General features: G+C 39.7%; 1 protein-coding gene across 1 annotated transcript in view; it reads left to right on the top strand.

Moving 5' to 3' along the window:
• Positions 1–18,548, top strand: part of PTPRC (protein tyrosine phosphatase receptor type C) — a 123,065-nt gene that overhangs the window by 50,146 nt on the left and 54,371 nt on the right. The window contains exons 3-7 of the mRNA XM_070046258.1: positions 4,531–4,557; positions 13,851–13,994; positions 14,788–14,835; positions 16,037–16,066; positions 17,745–17,948. Coding sequence (XP_069902359.1) covers positions 4,531–4,557; positions 13,851–13,994; positions 14,788–14,835; positions 16,037–16,066; positions 17,745–17,948 — 453 coding nt within the window. The remainder of the gene's footprint in view (positions 1–4,530; positions 4,558–13,850; positions 13,995–14,787; positions 14,836–16,036; positions 16,067–17,744; positions 17,949–18,548) is intronic.

Genomic DNA, 18,548 nt, shown 5'->3' with positions numbered 1-18,548 from the left:
GTGTTTTAATACACTAAAGTCACTGAGTGGACAAATTTAGAATCAGCTTCTGAGATAAATGGATAGAAAAGAAAATGCATATTCAATGTGAGAAGCTTTTATGGGAAGTAAACAGGAACAGAGAAGAAAGGAAGTGTGATCAATGTTTAGATATTATGTTGTGTTCCATGGACGCTGAATTTTGTTGCATTGAAGGTTAAAGGATTTGGGGAAATGTTAGATATGAGACCATGATTAGACCAGAAATATGTAGATATAGGTACAGATAGATAACTTATAGATATATAGATATACAGATATGTTATTATTCTATTCCCAAACTCCAGAAACCTCTTCACAGCTAAACAAGAGATGTGTGAGTTGTAATTCTTTTGATGTTACTGTTGTTTGGTTGCCTTTCCTGTCAAAATAATATCCTGTAGTAAGTTAAATTGACACACCACTGGATTTTCTGATATTGGTCTGTACCATACAGAGAGCATTCACTTAGCAAACTATAATTTAGTCTGAACGTCTCTATTTAGGGTCAAGTTTATTTTAGCCTTCGTAACACTATGAGTCATTTACTCTGAGGTCCGATCTTGATTAAGATGCTTTTTTACTCAGCTTCTGAGCTTTTCATAAACACTGACCTCTATGGAACCTAAAACACTGGCTAAAAGAATTTCCTGGCTGAAAGGTCAAATGGAGAGAAAGGCTAGAGGGCCAAGTTGATGGGGAAAGCAGGATGCCGGAGGGTGGAGAGATGGCCTTCGGAGTCAGACGGGCTCAGGGTCAAGCCCTGGCTAGCCTGGACCAGCCCCGAGAGCTTGGTCAAGGCATCCGTCTTCTCTGAGCTCCTGAGGGTTGCTTTGATGCTTCAGAAAGAAAATACAAGCAAAAGGCTTAGCGTACTGCCTGGTACCCAGTAAACACTCAATACACATTAGTAATTAGTAATAAAATATTATTTCTGAAATGTTCTTTAAAAAAGACAAATCTCTAGTAACTGTCTTCTTCATTTTGGTGACTTAGCTTGCTCTCATTTTCCAAACTTAGACTAAAATACTGAACATCATCTATTTCCTTTAAAGAAATGCATTGCTTTCAAACCAGTTGGAATTAAATGAGTATCTCTGGGGCATTTGACACAAATGTGGCCTGATAAGTGGTCTACTGGTTGGAAACATTTCTAGCAGATTTATTCTAGTCTTCATAGTTCTTAGGTGAAAAAGAAATAGCTTCCTTGTTGTGCCATCATTTCTTTTCTCATGTCCACAATAAATATGTGATAAATTATAATTCCTTGTTATAAAATGCTCTATGTCATTTGTGTTACATATTTTAGTGGCAAAAAATTAATAGATCAGAACAATAGATTAGAGTGGTCTGTGGAATTAGTGATGGAGCTAGTATGGGTACCATTAAGATTTCTCTTTTCTCTGTCATCAAATCTACTATTTGATTTTTCCTCTATATTAATTGATTCCATCACTCAGGACAACATTCAGTCTCCTCACCTAGTCTCTAATGCTCGCTCTTGGCTTTTGTCCCAAAGCTGCTGTTTTCAGGTCTGATTTCTCCCTTGCATTTACTCATGCTCAGAATCATTCAGTAATGACTTGTGGACCACATACTATGCGCAAGGCTCTTTGCTATGTAGCCAAAGCTTCTTCTCTTCTTCAGCATCCTCATCTTGTGGGATTCTTGCTGACCTCAGGTGGACAGGATTTTATTTATTAGTCATAATAAAGTACATCTATGACTTAAATGTCTGTGCAGACCACTGAAGATTAAATCTCTATCTCTATCTCTATGTCTTATGGGTTATGAGCTTTTCCAGGGAAAAGGACCATACCTTCATCATGTTCAAAAGCAGCCACTAATAGCATGCCAGCAAAACGATACATCTTTCTGGGACCTGACTGAATCAAGTGAACTTGTCTGAAGTTCCAAGGATTTAAGTGTTTATACCGAGAAGCGGCACATCAGAATAGCTTTAGATACTTAAAACCTTATAGATTTCTCAGATGAAGAAGAGGGGTGTCTTCTATGACATGTGTTCATACACTTAAACTAACTTGAATATTTTGAATGTGGCAATATGCTAAATTCTTTATGAACAATTACCACGAGGGCTATTTTTTCTTCACTTAAAACACAAGACGTTAGTTACTGATAGGCTGATATTTTATTTCTCTTATTACTTTTTTTTTTTTTTTACAAATCAACACAATTCTAAGAACTTTATTTAGAAGGAAATAGGAATAAACGAGAGGAAAGGGAAGACTATTAACAGGAAGATAAAAACTTTAAAAAAAACTTTAAAAAAGTCATTTTATATTATGGGATAGAAAGATAAAAGCTGACTAAAGAGGAGGGACAAAAATGCAAATAATATAAATTTAAAACAATATTAAGTATGAATGGTTAAGAAAAAGTAGAATCAACTATACTTCAATAAAATAAATTTAAAGAAAAGGAAGAAAACATAGAGTACTATAATAAGAAAGTATTTTATATATTTTTAAAAATATATTTTAATTACACATATTTATATAATATATATTTTACATATACATATATAAAATACAAAAATACATTTTATTTTGAGGAATAAGCCAGGAAATGTGATTGACGAATACTGGGTCATACACCTCTGATGGTGCTTCTGAGGGGAGAGAGTTTTTTCAGATCAGTTTATTCTCAGAAAATAAAATCTCAAGGCAGGAAGTACCTTAAATACTCACGCACCCATACTTCCATCTGCTGCTTGCCGCCCTTTCACAAGGTGAGTTGACTGTCATTTAGGGGAGAACTTTATGATCTCTTTATTTAATTGTCTCTTACTAAGATGGCGGATGGATCCACGTCTTACTCGATGTGGATGGAATCCAGTTCCCATCACGCCAATAAAGCCGGTTTTCCCAACATTCCCACAGACCCTAGTGATCAATCCAGTGACCCATGTTAGTACTCGTCTTAGTTCAATCATTTCCTTCTTGAAACAACCCTCACTCTGAAGTCTTGTTGACTTCGGTGTCTCCACTGCATGGAATGTTAGGTCGCCTTTGCTGGGCTCTCCTTCAACATTAACCTTTAGGGTTCTATCCTGGATGCTCCTCTTTTATATGACTTGGAATCGTCACCTCCACAGCTGTAATATCTGTCCATATGCTGATCTGCAGCCTCAGCCCAGATGTATAGCCTGAGCTGCTCACCTCCACAGATAGCGCTGCTAAGCGTTTTCACGCAGAAGTCTCAGGCGTATCAGATGCTCCCCTCCCACCTGTTTTCCTTTGTTCTTTCACTCAGTGAAAGCATCCACAGTCTCCCTACTGCAGTTCACTAAGATGTTCAGTTACCAACTTGAGTGTCTTTCCAATTATTCCTCCTCCTCCTTGCATTCAAAGCTTTACAAAACCTTGATGACTACTTCCTAAGTGTTTCATGAATCCCATTTTTTTTTTTTGAGTTGTGGGTACCATTTTCCTCACGTAGGACATCATCCTTCTCATATGCTTTTCTTTAAGTCTCCTCATTTTCCTGTTCCCAGCTTTGCCTTCTGATAATCTATCTTCCATTTCATAACAAGACTGATCGAAAATTGAAATGCTTCTCCATTAGACCTCCCCTTAACACCTCTTGCCGATGGCTAAAGCCTGCAAGATAAATCCCAACTTCTTCTTATTCTAGGACTAAGGTAGCTGTCCATAATCCTTGAGGTCACAGACTAAATGTACCCACGAAACCCCCTCTAACACCTCCTCCACCAGCCAGCCACCAACCCTGGGAGTCTGAATTAGGTGATCCTCATAGTTGTTTCTGTATCACATTTCTTCTCATCTGTCATCACACTGTATGGCTTTCTTTCTTTTCTTTCTTTCTTTCTTTCCTTCCTTCTTTCTCTTTTTGTCTCTCTTCCTTCCTTCCTTCCTCCTTCCTTCCTTCCTTCTTTCTTTCTTTATTCTTTCTTTCTTTCTTTCTTTCTTTCTTTCTTTCTTCTTTCTCTTCCTTCCTTCCTTCCTCCTTCCTTCCTTCTTTCTCTCTTTTCTTTTTTTTGTTCTATATCTCACATTGAACTAAGCTCACTGGGGGCAGAGAATTTCTATAACTCGATCGTATTTTATCCTAGAATGTGGTATAATGTCTAGAATATAGTAAGTACTCAATCAATAATCATCATCTCAGTAAAGGAATGCATTTGGGAAAATTTTTCCAGAAGTCTTTTCAAAGTCTTTTGCAGACTTGAAATTAATTCCAAAGCTCTCTTTTTTTTCTATTATTTTTATTTTACCTGAGAATTCAAAAACTAATAGCATAGTTTTGACATACTTGGGCTTTGTAAGCATGATATTAAGAGAAGGACTATGGTTTCACCGGGGTAAAATGTACTGAAAATTGTCACTTTGTGAATGTGAATTAACATAGGGATGCTGTTTGTATATACATATATATATATATATATATACACATAAATCTAACTTATATTTACATATGTATGTATGAAGTTTGAAACTTTCTAAGAGATGTTTGTTTTCCTTTTTGCAGAAGAACAAGCCTCTTCTTCCACTCAAGGTATTTACATTTTACTTATTCTTGCCAAGTTTATATATTTAACATTGATAGAATTTTCTATTATTTTCTTGGGAAATCGTTTTGTAAGGACAACTTTATAATCGTGAATAGTCCTTGACATTCTCTTGTTCTTAACATTCCTGCTTGTAAGATATAAAGTTTGATAACTACCTGAACATATTTTTATTTGTAGACATATTATTGTGTATAAATTATAGCTTTTCTTACACCTGACAGTAAATCACATAGCAGGTTTCCAATCTCTTTTTAAACTTTGCCACTATAAATAAATCAATTTATTTTAGTTAGATTGCAAAACTTCATAGTTAAGGAACTATATGAGAAATTAGAATTCTAAGCGTAACTTTATATATCTATATAAATTCCTGCAAGAGAAAAGTTTTGACAATATTGAGATATTTTGTAATAATCATTTCTAAATTCGATTGTACAACTGAATTGTCTTAACAAGTGTCCTAATCCTGAGATAAATTTAAGCAATGAAGATGCTGACAATAACTTCATATATATGAAGTGTCAAAGAAGAAAGAAAAATTAGATCTGGTTAAAAATAAATTACACCACTTAAATGATATTGTTATTGAAATTATATTATTGATGTCCTGATTAATCATATGGTTGACATTATGCATTAAGAAGATAAGTAAAGCCCTTAAGATAACCCTGATTTAACAATTATAATGCACAGTTCTAATGAGGCACATTCAAAATATTCTGAGAAGTGGATTATTAAAGAAACTCTACCATGGCAGAGAGGTTTTATAAATATGTTAAAGTCATTGGTGCATAGCAGATTGTGATTGGTTTATGCCACCTAAAGACATGCAACTCAGCATCTCCACCTTTTACAGAAGAGTAAATTCATCTCCACCATAGAAACAGGTTACTTTTGCAGAAGGGGAATGGGAGGGAGTAGAAAGGGGACTGAAGGTTTAAAACAGTAGGTGACCCTCACCTTACTGAGAGTGTCCTGATCTCTGCCCAGACTCGATCACAACAAGCCCCTAAATGGTGAAACCAGGTAAGTTAAAATAGTGGCCCCCAATGCAAATCAGAACGTTCTCTCCCAAATACTGCCTAGGAGAATGTGGTCAGTGGAAACCAGTATCTCTCCAAAGCGGGAGCACAGGGGCAATGTGGAATTGGCAACTGAAGCATGCTTTCTCATCCTAAATTCAGTTCTTATTTATGAAGTGAGGGAATGTGCATGGAGCTTTAGAATGTCTGCAAGGATGTTAAGGCTTCTAGGTGGAGGGTGGTTCTCCAAACACCCTTTCTTCATACACCATGAATTGAATTTGCTCTTGACTAGAAGTAATCCTTAGGAATGCTACTCTTCAGAACAGTAAAGCACTGTTATATGAGATATTTGCAGTGATTTTCCCTCTTTGGTATTCAAATCTAGCAAAGGCATGGAGGGGGTGATAAAGGGAAAAAGTTGCAACAGTTTCCTCAAAGCAAATGAGATCATTGGAACTTCGCTGACACTAAAATTAGTTTAACCTGAAAACAACAAACGAATAATTGGTCGTCTATAATGTTGAATGTGAATGAATGTTATTGGACAGAATTTTAAGCTCCTCCCACCCTTCCATCTTGTCTCTCTCCCCATCCCTGTCTCCCTCCAGTCTCTCCCCCACCAACCCACCTCCCCTCCTTTTATTCAGTATATACTGTAACGATGAGAGAAAACACTAAAGTTAGATTTAGGATTTGACACTGAAGACAGGAAGGCACCATTTGCTTGTTACTTAGTTGAACATGTTGACATGTAATTATGGGTAAAAGTTTGTTAATAAAAACATTTATTTGTGAGTTATTAGGCTATGAAATTTTAGGGATTGGAATTTTTCTTTGGAAAAGAACACATATAACAGCTGTCCTATCTCTTTGGATTTCTGTAATCATAGAATAGTTCTGTGATCTTTCGTGTACACTGACGTCGAGGCAATTCCATGCAGCTCAGATGGGTTTTACGGGTACTTAGTAAAAATGGATTTCACATCACCTTCAACATTAATGAATAAAGCTGGGACTTCCTTGCGTCATTTCTGTTTCCATTTCTTAATTCTCTACTCAGTGATCTTCCATTTCCGTTCTTAGTTCTGCCCTTCTTAGCACTTCTGCTCCTTTTCTGATTCGCCCCCCATTCTCTCCCTTTTCCCATATTTGTGCTATTCTCGCTTGTCCAATCTTATTGAACTGAGTTAATTAAAATGCTTGTGTGATATAACTCAATTTTTTATTAATTAGATATTGCAAAACAAAATTTGCTATTCATAGAAGTAAACACATGTTAAACAGAAAATTCAGAAAAAAATGCACCTCTATAATCCTAATATTCAGAGAGCACAACATGTTTCTTTTTTTAAACTGGTGTACTTCAGCATTCTTCGAGATAAAGAAATCCACTTTCTGAATAAGAGAGCACACAAATGTAAAGGCCTTTAGTACACGGTGCTCATTTGCTCTGCAGGCACGTTTTTCCATTTGTGTGCTCATCTCAGCTGTGCACAGACCTACTTCACCACGCCCTCGCTACAGTTTTCTTTTCTCTTGCCACAGTTTTCTTTTTCCTGAAGTGAACTGAAACTGGGGGAAAAGTTATATCAGTATCTCAAATTGTGTTTCTTTGGTTATCATGAAAAAAACATTTTTGTAGACTTGGGTCATCTGTATACTTGTTTGTGAATTTTGTTTTCCAGTCTTTTGCTTGGTCTTTGCTTTGTTTGAATTTGATTGATTAAGGAAAAAAAAACAGTGTGTGCGTCTAGAACTCTTGTCTTTCATTTTCTTCTCCTGGAATGCCTAGCCCTCCTAATAATCCCCTTCCAAATTTATCTTTCTTTATTCTTTTCTTCGTTGATCAGGTTTCCACAATTTCTTTTAATCCTCTTTACGCCTGGTGTTTCATCCTTCTGAACCCAATTGCTTTGGACAGTTGAGAATCCACCAGTGAAGTGAGAAGAGTGCAGGGAATAGCTGCTTTCACCTCATTTCCCCATTTTCACCTTTAGCCCCTGTTCTGCAGCTTGCTTTCTGTCTAAGTCTATATATTCCATCTGTCCCTCTGGATGCATCTATATTTGTACATATGCATGTGCATACATGTGTACGCATTGTCAAATATACACACAACCCATATACACACACACACCATAACTCATATCTGTATGGTGTGTGTGTGTGTATATACACACGTATAGGTAAGTATATTTATGTACATGCGATAATGGGCTGGGGAGTTAGCCGGCTCAGATGATATGATTCAGGGTGTGACTCACATGTTTATTTTCTCCCCCCTCCATCTCCCATGAATGTGACAGGAATGAACACAACAGAAGAGCCCTCTACTCTGCCTGCAGGTGATCCCTTACCTGCTCACACCACTGCATTCTCACTCGCAAGCATCTCTGAACGAGGAAATGACTCCTCAGAGACCACGTCTCCTCCTAGCCCAGAAAGTACCACCACGGAAGCATCCCTGAACTCTTGGGATAATGATAGTTCTCTTGCTGTGACAGGTTGGCAGCGATCTTAACTGAGACGGGATTAGGGAAAAACTTGTCTCTCTTTGTTTTTACTTTTTAAATTTTAAAGTTATCAGAACAGTTTAAATTATGTTCAGTTTCTACGTGTGAGATTTTACTAAAGTGTGTAAAACGTAGAACATCTAGGTGTTCATGAAATATTGGCCGGCATACGTAATGAAGCCTGTTGTTAGGGAGACGGGGAGGGAGGGAAGTCCCCCTAAGTAAAATCAGGGTGTGTTGACGGGGGACAGAGGCGGTTCTCGGTGTCCTCTGATCCCCACGTGCTGCATCCTTTTCCTGGTTCCTGCTCACCTAAGTTTTCTGTAGCCCCAGGGAGGTCAGAATGTCCTCTTTCAGGTCTTTGTTTGTCTCACACTCCCCAGCTCTTACCCCAAAGTAGAAATTTTCTTGGTTCAATCCCAGATCCTCAATAGCAGAAAATGATTGGAGACAGACAATTTATTATTTTTTTTAAAAAAACACACTGAGGATTAATAATTCAGCTTTGCTATTTGGATTTCTTCCAGGGATATTTGCACTGTTTTTTTTTTTTTAAAAAAGTATTTAATTAGGGTTGTGAGTCCCAATGGTAGAATTTAAGATGACGTGGTCCTGTTCGTAGCAAAATATCAGAGTGACATGGGAGGTATTTCTGCTGGGGAAAACCTCTGATGCTCCTAGAATCCAGGGACACCATTGATCCACTCGTTCTCTGTTTAATGTTAGGTCCACAAGTGTATCTGGTACATAAACTGACCATCCTGAGATTGGTTCCTGCCTTTTCCTAAATAATGTGCTGTGTGCCACTTTCTGAGGCAAACTGGTTAATAGACATGTTCTGTTTAAAAAGACTAAGATATTTGTTCAATAAGGTCATCAATCTTAGCTTGAAACACAAGCACGGGTAACACCATCACATTCCTGGGTGATGGGTACACGCAGTGTTTTGAGTACCATCCGGATGAAGTTTATTGGCTGTGGTAAGTGGTTGAATAAATGTTCAGTGCCTTTTATATCAATTACAGTAATTTATATTTAATCTTTATCCCATTTTCCCTCCTACCATAGGGCAGCGGAGGTGGCTGGGACCTATCTAAACATTGCAAGTGTTGGAATTCCTTTTAACAAAAGGAATGTGAGGATGAGGGAACTGATGGCTACGTAGAACTTTTCATGCTAAACTTTTTTATTGACTGAATAACATCACACAGAGTTTTCTATTTCAAAGCTTCCACATTTCACCTCACGTGCACAAATACACACATACAACGTTCCTACCTTTTTATTTCCCCAATTTTTTCCCCTGAAAACGTTAAAGCCAGAGATTTACATATGAAGCAAAGTGCGAGAAAAAAAGGTTTAAAATGAAATAGATTGGACATATGGATGAATTATTTAAAAATACTAACTTGCTCTGGCTCAGTAATACTAGTGATAAAATTAGCTTGGAAAATTTCTTATGCTTTCAAACAATACAACACGTTTTCTTTTCTGGAAAATAATCTTGGTGATATTTCAATTCTCTACTGGGCTAAAACCTATAGGTGTTATTTATTTTATGTTTATGATTGATTTGTACTGTGGAATGGAATGTAATCAAATTTTTCTTGCTTACTAATATATGAAGGGGAAAACTATGCCTCAATCTATTTTTGTAACAGTATAATATACACCATTTCAAAAATTAAAAAATTATTACAATAAGCATTCACATGCATCACTAAATTTAATTTTGTAATATTATCTCTGTAAAATTAATGTATGCATGTTGCAAAACAGCATTATAGAAGCATTACACACACACACACACACACACACAATGAAAATACACTCTCCCCAAACACTGTTCCTTAAAAAGTTGTCTATCTTCCAGACTCTCAGCATATAATTCTGTGAGTGTGTTTCCTCATATCACTTCTGATACTAGCTATTATCAATCTTTTAAAACTCTGTCAGTATGATAAACATTTTTCATTTTGATTTATGCTTTGATTTACATTAAACTTTTTTTCATAATAATGAGCATACTTGCATATACTATTTGGCCATTGTCTCTCACATCTCTCACACATTTTTCTGGTCTTTTCCTCGTGTAAGAGATTCTTGTATATTGGGGGATTCTTTGCTTATTCTGCCTACAAAGAAATGTCCTCACTTTCAGTTGTGGAGTTGATGGAGAATTCCAAAAGCTCATAGTGACCCGAAAGTCACAAAAGCCACCTGGAAACATGAGCCACCTATGGCTGCATCAACCCAGACAGGCTCCGAGATGTGTAAACGAGCACGCGGGTGCTTCTGGCAGGTGAACTTAAAGACGAGCAGACTTGCACTTGAACAGACTGGGCCATTTCACAGTTTGGTAAACTATAATAACAGTGTGCTCCTTATAACTTCCTGGTATTTAAAATTTTCCCCTGCCATGGGGAGATATTGATACAATGATCTCGCTTTCCTACCTTAGAGTTTAACCAGCCCAGACGCCTCACCTGCCATCTCCCGCAGACCCGCGGGTGCCTCTCTGCACTCACCCCAGCTCTGGGCAGGAATGTCAAGTCCAGTTTGTGGCTCCTTCAGACTTGTGCCAATACAAAGAGCACATGAACACCGTCTAAGTACGGAGTGAGGGACTCCAACCACTGTTCCACGTGTAGCATTTGCTGGTGGATGGATTTGGAATTTCAAACTTTCAGAGTCACCCCTATTCCAAGAGGGCACCTAACAAAAGTCCTTGTAATAGTGATGAATTGATAAAGAATGAGAATTATGAGAATACAGGAAAGACCTGTTCAGGGGGTTAGTCAGGGCTTTATATGTTTGTTTATAGTTTAGGCAAGTATAATTCTGCAGTGAAAACTTCTTGCTAGTAATAAAGAATATATGCACAGATTCTTTCCTTAAAGACCTCCTACCTAAACAAAACAGGGAAGAGTAGATGGTGTACATTATCAATAAAGGGCACTGAGAAGTTATAACCACAAATACATCGGTTTTAAAAGAATGAAAAAAAAAAGGATGCTCATATTTTCCATTCAAACATCAAGATTCTTTCAGTTCAGCATCTCTATTTATAAAAACTGCAAAATATCCTCTCCCTGATCTTTCCAAAACTCGTGTCTAATCAGTTCACGGTGCCCCTTTTTATCCTAAAAAACAAGCATGTTTCTCAGGTTGCAAATGCACACAGCCACATGTATACACTTAGTGACCTGAGTGCCTGAAAATTAAAGATATGAATGGGGAGCCTGGCAGGGAAGTGGCCTTGCTTTAAGTATGGCTCCAACGAGGAAGCCAAGTGTATCAGATAGAATAATTATTATTTTGAAGTATTAAAACTGCTCCTTCGGCATCAAAATCATGACAGGCAATCCAGGAAGCATAAACAGCTGGGGAAAGAGCTGCCCTTGTCTCCCTGCCCCATTTCACTCACTCTGGCTGCCATGGGAACAGCAGTAAAAAGATCTGGAGCTTTTAGCAAATCCACAGAAGTTGTGGATGGGAAGGATGTGGGAAAAAGCTAAGGAGGGTTGACCTGGGAGGCTGGTCGTCACACAATTTAGTCTGCTTTGCCCCATCAAGGACTTCTTCCTCTCCCAGGGGTTAATTCCACTAATTAAACATCTATTAGGATTAATTAACCTCATTCAAATTGTAATTGCCATTCCTAAGCCATCGCTGAGATTACTAAACCAGGGAACGTAGTTTTCCTATGAAGAGGGAAGGTCAGGGATGTGCAGAGGGTGAGGGTGGGAGACCTCAGAATGGCATGAGGACCAGGGACCTTGGGGAGGGGCAGAGAGAATGAGCTAGTGAAGCGAGGAGTAGAAAAAAGTGTGGAGGAAGGCTAAAGCCAAGCCTAGCTGATTTCAAAATTTGCAGAGGGCCAGTTGTGTGCCTACCATTTTTTTTCAAAGGATTAAAAAAATGCATCTTCTCCTCTTCTCCTGGTTCTGTGGGAGGCTTCCACTGAGGAGCCCGACCTGAAGAACTGATGTTTAAGCTATTCGTCCTGTTCCGCAGTTTAGCTAAATTTGGGGTTCAGTGGTATTTGAAGACTGAGCTGAGAACCCAAACTGAAAATTTAGCAGATGCATGTTCGGTCCTAGTGGCATGGATGTGTGTGACTGGAGGGTGCCTGAGGGCTCACGTCAGAGCCATCTGGGGGATGCGCATGCGTGTGTCACTCGGCTGAAACACTGAGCATCTGACTGCAGATGCAGGACCCACCTCATACCCTTGAACCGGTGACCCCAGGGATCGTGACAGTGAAATAACCACACAAAGCTCAACTAGGAGCTAGCCCTATTTCTTTTGCTTCTGCCAGGACCACTAGCATAGTGCTAGGCGTCTAGTTGGCACCCAGTGAATACACGTTGCTCCCTTGTGCTGTGATTCTGGGTGTGGTGTCTGTGCGTGGGAGGAAAGATGTGACATGCGGTGGGTGCTTTGAACCTTGACCATGAAAAGTCCTAACCGAATACAGTGTGGGCTTTTATCGGCGACAACCCTTGATTCTATACCCACTAGCTCATCTGTAATTGGAAACGAAGGGGATGCTGTCAATATAATGGGAAGTCCCTGGGCTCTGAACCAGTTTGCTTTTTCCTGGCAAGGGGAGCTTTCATAGTGAAGGTAGTATGGTGACCTTCAGCTGGAAGGAAAACAATCCCCCAGTTCAGCAACTGCACAGGCGGGATCCCCTTCAGCTCTATTTTCAGAAAATCGGAAGGAAGCACCTGCACCCAGGGATCCCTCCAGAGAGGTGCACCTCACCCACGGCACTTGGCAGGGGCGGGCGACAGTTCCTCTTGTGGTAACCTCACCGCAGCAGCCTTTTGCCCTCAGAGCTCACGTCCATCTCTGTGGTCCCTGCGCCAGCCAGCGGCACCCACTCTGTGCATTTTCAGTATTGCTTAAGGCAGCCCCCCGCCAGGAGGCTTGGCCTCCCTGGGCAGTCCAGGCTTTCTCCCGAGGTCCCAGATACTTTTAAAATGTGTGCTGTGATGCCAAAGCTGCATAGGTTCTGAGGTGTCTGCCTTTAAACTCCTCTCTCCCATAAGCCGTGTTATTTTTCATCCCATTTTGTAGACGCATAGGTTGTGAGGTAGCAGGAATGCTTGAGTGTTTACTGCCCGGCCTTAGCTTCTAAAGTGATTTTTTTTTAAATTTATTTTTGGCTACCTTGGGTCTTCGTTGCTGAGCGCGGGCTTTCTCTAGTTGCTAGCGAACGGGGGGCTACACTTCGTTGCGGTGCGTGGGCTTCTCATTGCAGTGGCTTCTCCTGTTGCGGAGCTCAGGCTCTAGGTGCGTGGGCTTCAGTAGTTGTGGCACGTGGGCTCAGTAGTTGTGGCACGTGGGCTCAGTTGTTGTGGCATGTGGCCTCAGTAGTTGTGGCTCACGGGCTCTAGAGCACAGGCTCAGTAGTTGTGGTGCATGGGCTTCAGTAGTTGTGGTAGGTGCATGGGCTTCAGTAGTTGTGGCATGTGGGCTCAGTAGTTGTAGCTCGTGGGCTCTAGAGTGCAGGCTCAGTAGTTGTGGTGCATGGGCTTCATTGCTCCGTGGCATGTGGGATCTTCCTGGACCAGGGTTCAAACCCATGCCCCCTGCCTTGGCAGGCAGGTTCTTAACCCCTGCACCACTAGGGAAGCCCTAGCCTTAGCCTCTATTAATAAACATGCCTCTGTGGGCTGTGTGGCCTCTGCCCTTGCAGGGCAGGAAGGCTGATGGCCTTTGTGATTACAGGGGCTCCAGGAGAGAGGACTGCACCGAGCATCTTGCCTGCAGACACAACTTTCCCACCAGTAACCACTCTCAGCCCTGCACACAGCAGTCCCGCTGCCTCACCTGCACACATCTCCAACTCGACCACCCAAGACAATGCCTCAGGTTTGACCGTGATGCTCTAGGTGTTTTAGGTTCTGGATGATGAAATGGAAACTTGAAAACTTGACAGTTTTCAACTTGTGGCTCTTTTATTTCACACCAAATATGACTGTGGGTTTGCTGTTTTACAAATTTTCACACAGTGATACTAAATTAGGAAAAAAAGAAAAAGCCTTACCAGTAAGCTTTCTATGGGCATATTTAATTTTATTATTTATATTATAAAAGTTCATGGTGAAGAAGAAAGATAACAAACTTTAATGTCCTATAGCCCTGAGATCAAATACAGCCTCTTCAACTTTCTAGTTGACTTTAGGACAAGTTACTTAGAGTTTCTGTGTGTCAATTTTTCTTTCTGTAAAAATGGGTATAATAATACTCATTTCATAGGATTGATAGGAAGACGGAATATGTAAAAAGTCTGGTATGAACTGAATAGTACAAAAGGGTAACGGATATCCTTGTTAGTAATTAAAATAAGGATAGCTGTAACAGGATGAGAGGTAGTTTGAGGGAGACTGCACACGTCAGAATTATACTAAGGAATGAATAGTTTCTTCTCAACGTATACAATGTCTAGTTCCAATTGTTTGCACTCTTAGTCATCTTAAACGGCCACGTGTAGACAAATCTTTGACTCACTTTCTTATTTTAAAAACAAGCAAGTGTCAATTCAAACGAGGAGGAAGACTCTAGCAAAGATTCAGTTAAGAAATCATCTTCGCTAAAGAGTTTTCCCCTCGACCCTCGATATGACAAACTCATTAACCGTGACCCTCTGTTCATTTCCTTGCAGATAAGTTCAATGCGTCCACTACACCATCCTCTCCGACCTCTGCAAAAGGTATTATCTCTACAACTGATCTCACAACAACAGGTGACAACCTGACCCCCAGTCATGCAGTCACACCACCACCATGTGCTTTGGACATGCTCATTGAAGAGTCTTCCGTTGACTCCACCCTGGGCTCTTTCTTCGAGAAGTTCAATTGAGTGTTCTAATCCTGAGGGCTGTGGAAGGGCAGTTGGTCCAAAACACAGATCAGTTTCCGCAGTGCAACAGCCGATGAGATCAGGGCCGGTGTTACTGTGATAACCTCTTACATCATTGTCGTAGCATCCCCCAAGAGTTGTGTACTCTATGAAAACTCGTAGAAATGACCAGCTATACTAGGACTTCTAAGAGTGGGTTTCGGTGTTGGTATGAAAAAGAACAATTCTCTCAGTGGAGCTCTCTGTTCCAAGAGGTCAGTGGCAGAGGAGTGATCGCAGAGCCCCAGACACACACGTGGGATGTGGAGATGGAGGTGGGGGGCTCCATGCAGGGAACGAATGTCCAGGAGGTGGTAGAGTCTGCAATGGGTCAGCCATTCAGAGCCTGCCAGGACACTATTCTCCCTGCAAGTTCTCCATCTCAAAGACCAGATTAGCAGAGATCTATTAGCTTCCACAAACCCCATTTCCATCCAATTCTTCAGTTAAATACATATGCTCACACAAGATAGTTCTCAGTTGGTGGACGGAACGATGTGTTACCCTGGATTTAGTATATGGGCAAAGAGCTTACAAAAGTTAAACCAGACAATGAAGCAGCCCTTGCCTATTTTCTGATTTTGTTTTAATAAACAAAGGAGTAAACTGAACTTTCTAGGGATTATAATTATATAAACCTATTTTGAGATTAATCAAGGGGAGGAAGACTTTTAAAATATTTCTGGCTGCGTAAATAGTCAACCACATCACCATTACATAATCAGATGTGTGCCCCAAAGTCTTAATATTGTATTATCACAGTTGTGTTTATTGGGTGAATTTATGAAAACGTTTTATAGAACTAGCTTGTTGGTTTACAACCTTTGAAGTTTTGAGATCCAAACATGGGAACAGGCACTGCAAACTCTGCATTATCTGTTAAACCTAACTCGGTAGATTCTATAATTTATGAAGATGAAACATTGTAAACCACCCTTCCTCAGAATGACTAGAGCAGAGATATTCTAAAATGCAGTTTTAATAATTTGCATTTTCTTTTTTTTCTATTACAGATCCTAATACTACACATAAGCCATCATGTGGTAAGTTTGTCTACCTAGAGGCAACATATATCACTTTAATGATTTCCTTCTTTATTACAAGCTTTCAAGACCCCCCAGCAGGCTAAACTCACTGGCTCTAATTTCTCACCAACAATTAGCGCCAACTATTAAGAGCCAGGGTCCTTCAGGGCAAGAAGCTTTGATGTCACAGTCAGACCTAGTTTTGAGGATTACGATTGATAATTACTAGCAAAACAACCTTGGTGGTGCCACTTAACTTCAGTTTGCGTATTTGTAAAGTGGGATAATAGCAAGGTTGTTTAGCGGTTGGGAGAGGATTCTGTGTAATGATAAATATGAAATGTGAATAATACCTTCAAGGCTCACCAAGAAGAAAAAGTCTCTCTGTCTCGCCAGGGTTAGGCTCAAAGCAGATGCTTGAGAACAGTTTGTATCCATCCTTTTCCCATTTTCTTCCTCTGTTCTCAGTGGAAGCAGAGTCCTTCTTCGTGGCCAGGGCTCATCCCTCCACGTGTTTCTAAATCTCACCACTGGAATTCCGACCTTCAGTGGCTCTCCGTATATTTAGTGCAGACATCAGCCTTTGTATGTTTGATTAATGAATATGATCTGGATGACCAGGTTCTTCTTGCACTGTTGCCTCCTTACACTTTTCACTTAAGTAACGTGGAAGTGCTCAGTTTCTTAAAACATGTTTCTTCCTGCCCCTGTGTTCACCCCTGTTCTTCTTCCTCTACACTTGGAATGCATCCTCATCCGCCACCTCCCTCCCCCATCAATTTTTCTATGTCCTGCTCATGTTTTAAATGCAAACTGACTCACCTCTCTGGAGGACCCCTCCTGGTCCTGCAATCTGAACAGACTTCTCTGCCTCTTTACCCCTGTATTATTTTGTGCATCATCTTATTTTGGTGTTTTCTGTAGTTCATGCCTGTGCCTGTCTGCACGTTAGATTCTATAGTTCCAAAAGCGGATCATTTGTATTCCTAGTGCTTGGGGCAGTGTCTTAAGCAAAATAAAGCCTTCATAATTTTTTGGTACTAAAAATGAGTGAATAAGTGAATGTGTGTTGAAAAGATATTTTTACAAGTCAATGGAGTCTGTTTAAATAAAGGGAAGAGTGTGAGATGACACTCAGAGAAAGTGCTTAGGAGGAGTTGTTATCAATAATTTTACACAAGTAGAGGAATAATGAGGCCTCTGCTCCCTAAGTAATTAATGTTCCCCGTATTGAGAGAAAGAGATAATCAAATACTACACTTTAGAAAGCAAGGGAAATGATAGAGCAAGAAGAAGAAATTTGTCAGATGCGTTGTTCATTTCTGTGTAATTCAACCATTTTTGAGCCCTTTCTGATGACAGGTTTTACACAAGGATCTGGATTTATGGCGATGGTCAAAATTGATGGGATTTTTCTCTCATGGAATTTACAGTCCAGTTAGGAACAGACATTAATCCAATTATCATCCAAATACAAACTCACAAGCTGAGGTCTTTGATGCGACAGTGATGAAAAGGGAATCACGAAAGAATAACATGGAGGCACTGATCTGTCCCTTCTCTTTTTTATGTTCCTGGGGTTATTTTGTTGGAGATTGGATATTTTTAAAAATATACATTAAGGAGTTTGTATTTAATAGAGGTTTATTCATTCTGAAAAATAAAAGATAAGCTTCACTATTTTATTTTCTTTCAGAAGACAAATATGCAGGTATCTCTGTGCACTACGTTTATAACAATGAGAGTGAAACATATAATGCAACACTTAGTGACGAGAACGGTAACCCTCTTAAGTCTGAAGAGCCTCTCCATGGCCTAAAGGAATGTGAAAAGAAGAATATCAGTATAACACATCCTTCATGTTACCCTCCATTTAAATATTTATTAGCGGTACCACCAGGTAAATATCCGTTGATTTCTGTTCGTGCATTTACAGCAACACTGCAGTTTTGTGTGTGATGTGTCCTACTGGTCACAGGAGTTAGTAGGCAGGGGAACAGGGCTGAGGGAAAGATGGCGGCAGGAGGCCAGTGTGTGGACTTCTGCTCTCCAGACCCAGTGAAAATGGTAACCTCAGAGAAGCCTTACCTGCCTCCTTACACCTCTTTTACAGAGTGCTTCATGTCGATTGGATCTAATTTATCCCACTGAGTGGTTATTCACAAGCCTTCTTTTTTCTCCGCTACTGAATTCAAGTCATTATATGTGTGTGTGTGTGTGTGTGTGTGTGTGTGTGTGTGTGTGTGTGTATATATATATATATATATATATAAATCCTTTTAAATACAAGTGTGTCTAGAATATCTTGGGGGAATAACACAAAGTCAAAGGTTTGATGTTTGTGGAAAGAACAAAAGTACTTTCACCAAAAAAAAAAAAAAAAAAAAAAAAGGGGAGCGTTATAGTCATGTTAAGGTGATCAAGATGGTTTTAGTACCTAAGCTACTGCTGGGAAAGAGGAGACTAAGGTACCAAGCTGACTTCAGAGAAGCTACCTTCA

Source organism: Globicephala melas, chromosome 1 (genome assembly GCF_963455315.2).
Source record: "Globicephala melas chromosome 1, mGloMel1.2, whole genome shotgun sequence".
Taxonomy (NCBI): Eukaryota; Metazoa; Chordata; class Mammalia; order Artiodactyla; family Delphinidae; genus Globicephala; species Globicephala melas.
Note: the sequence above shows the minus strand (reverse complement) of the source record. Positions and strands in the feature narration are given on the sequence as shown.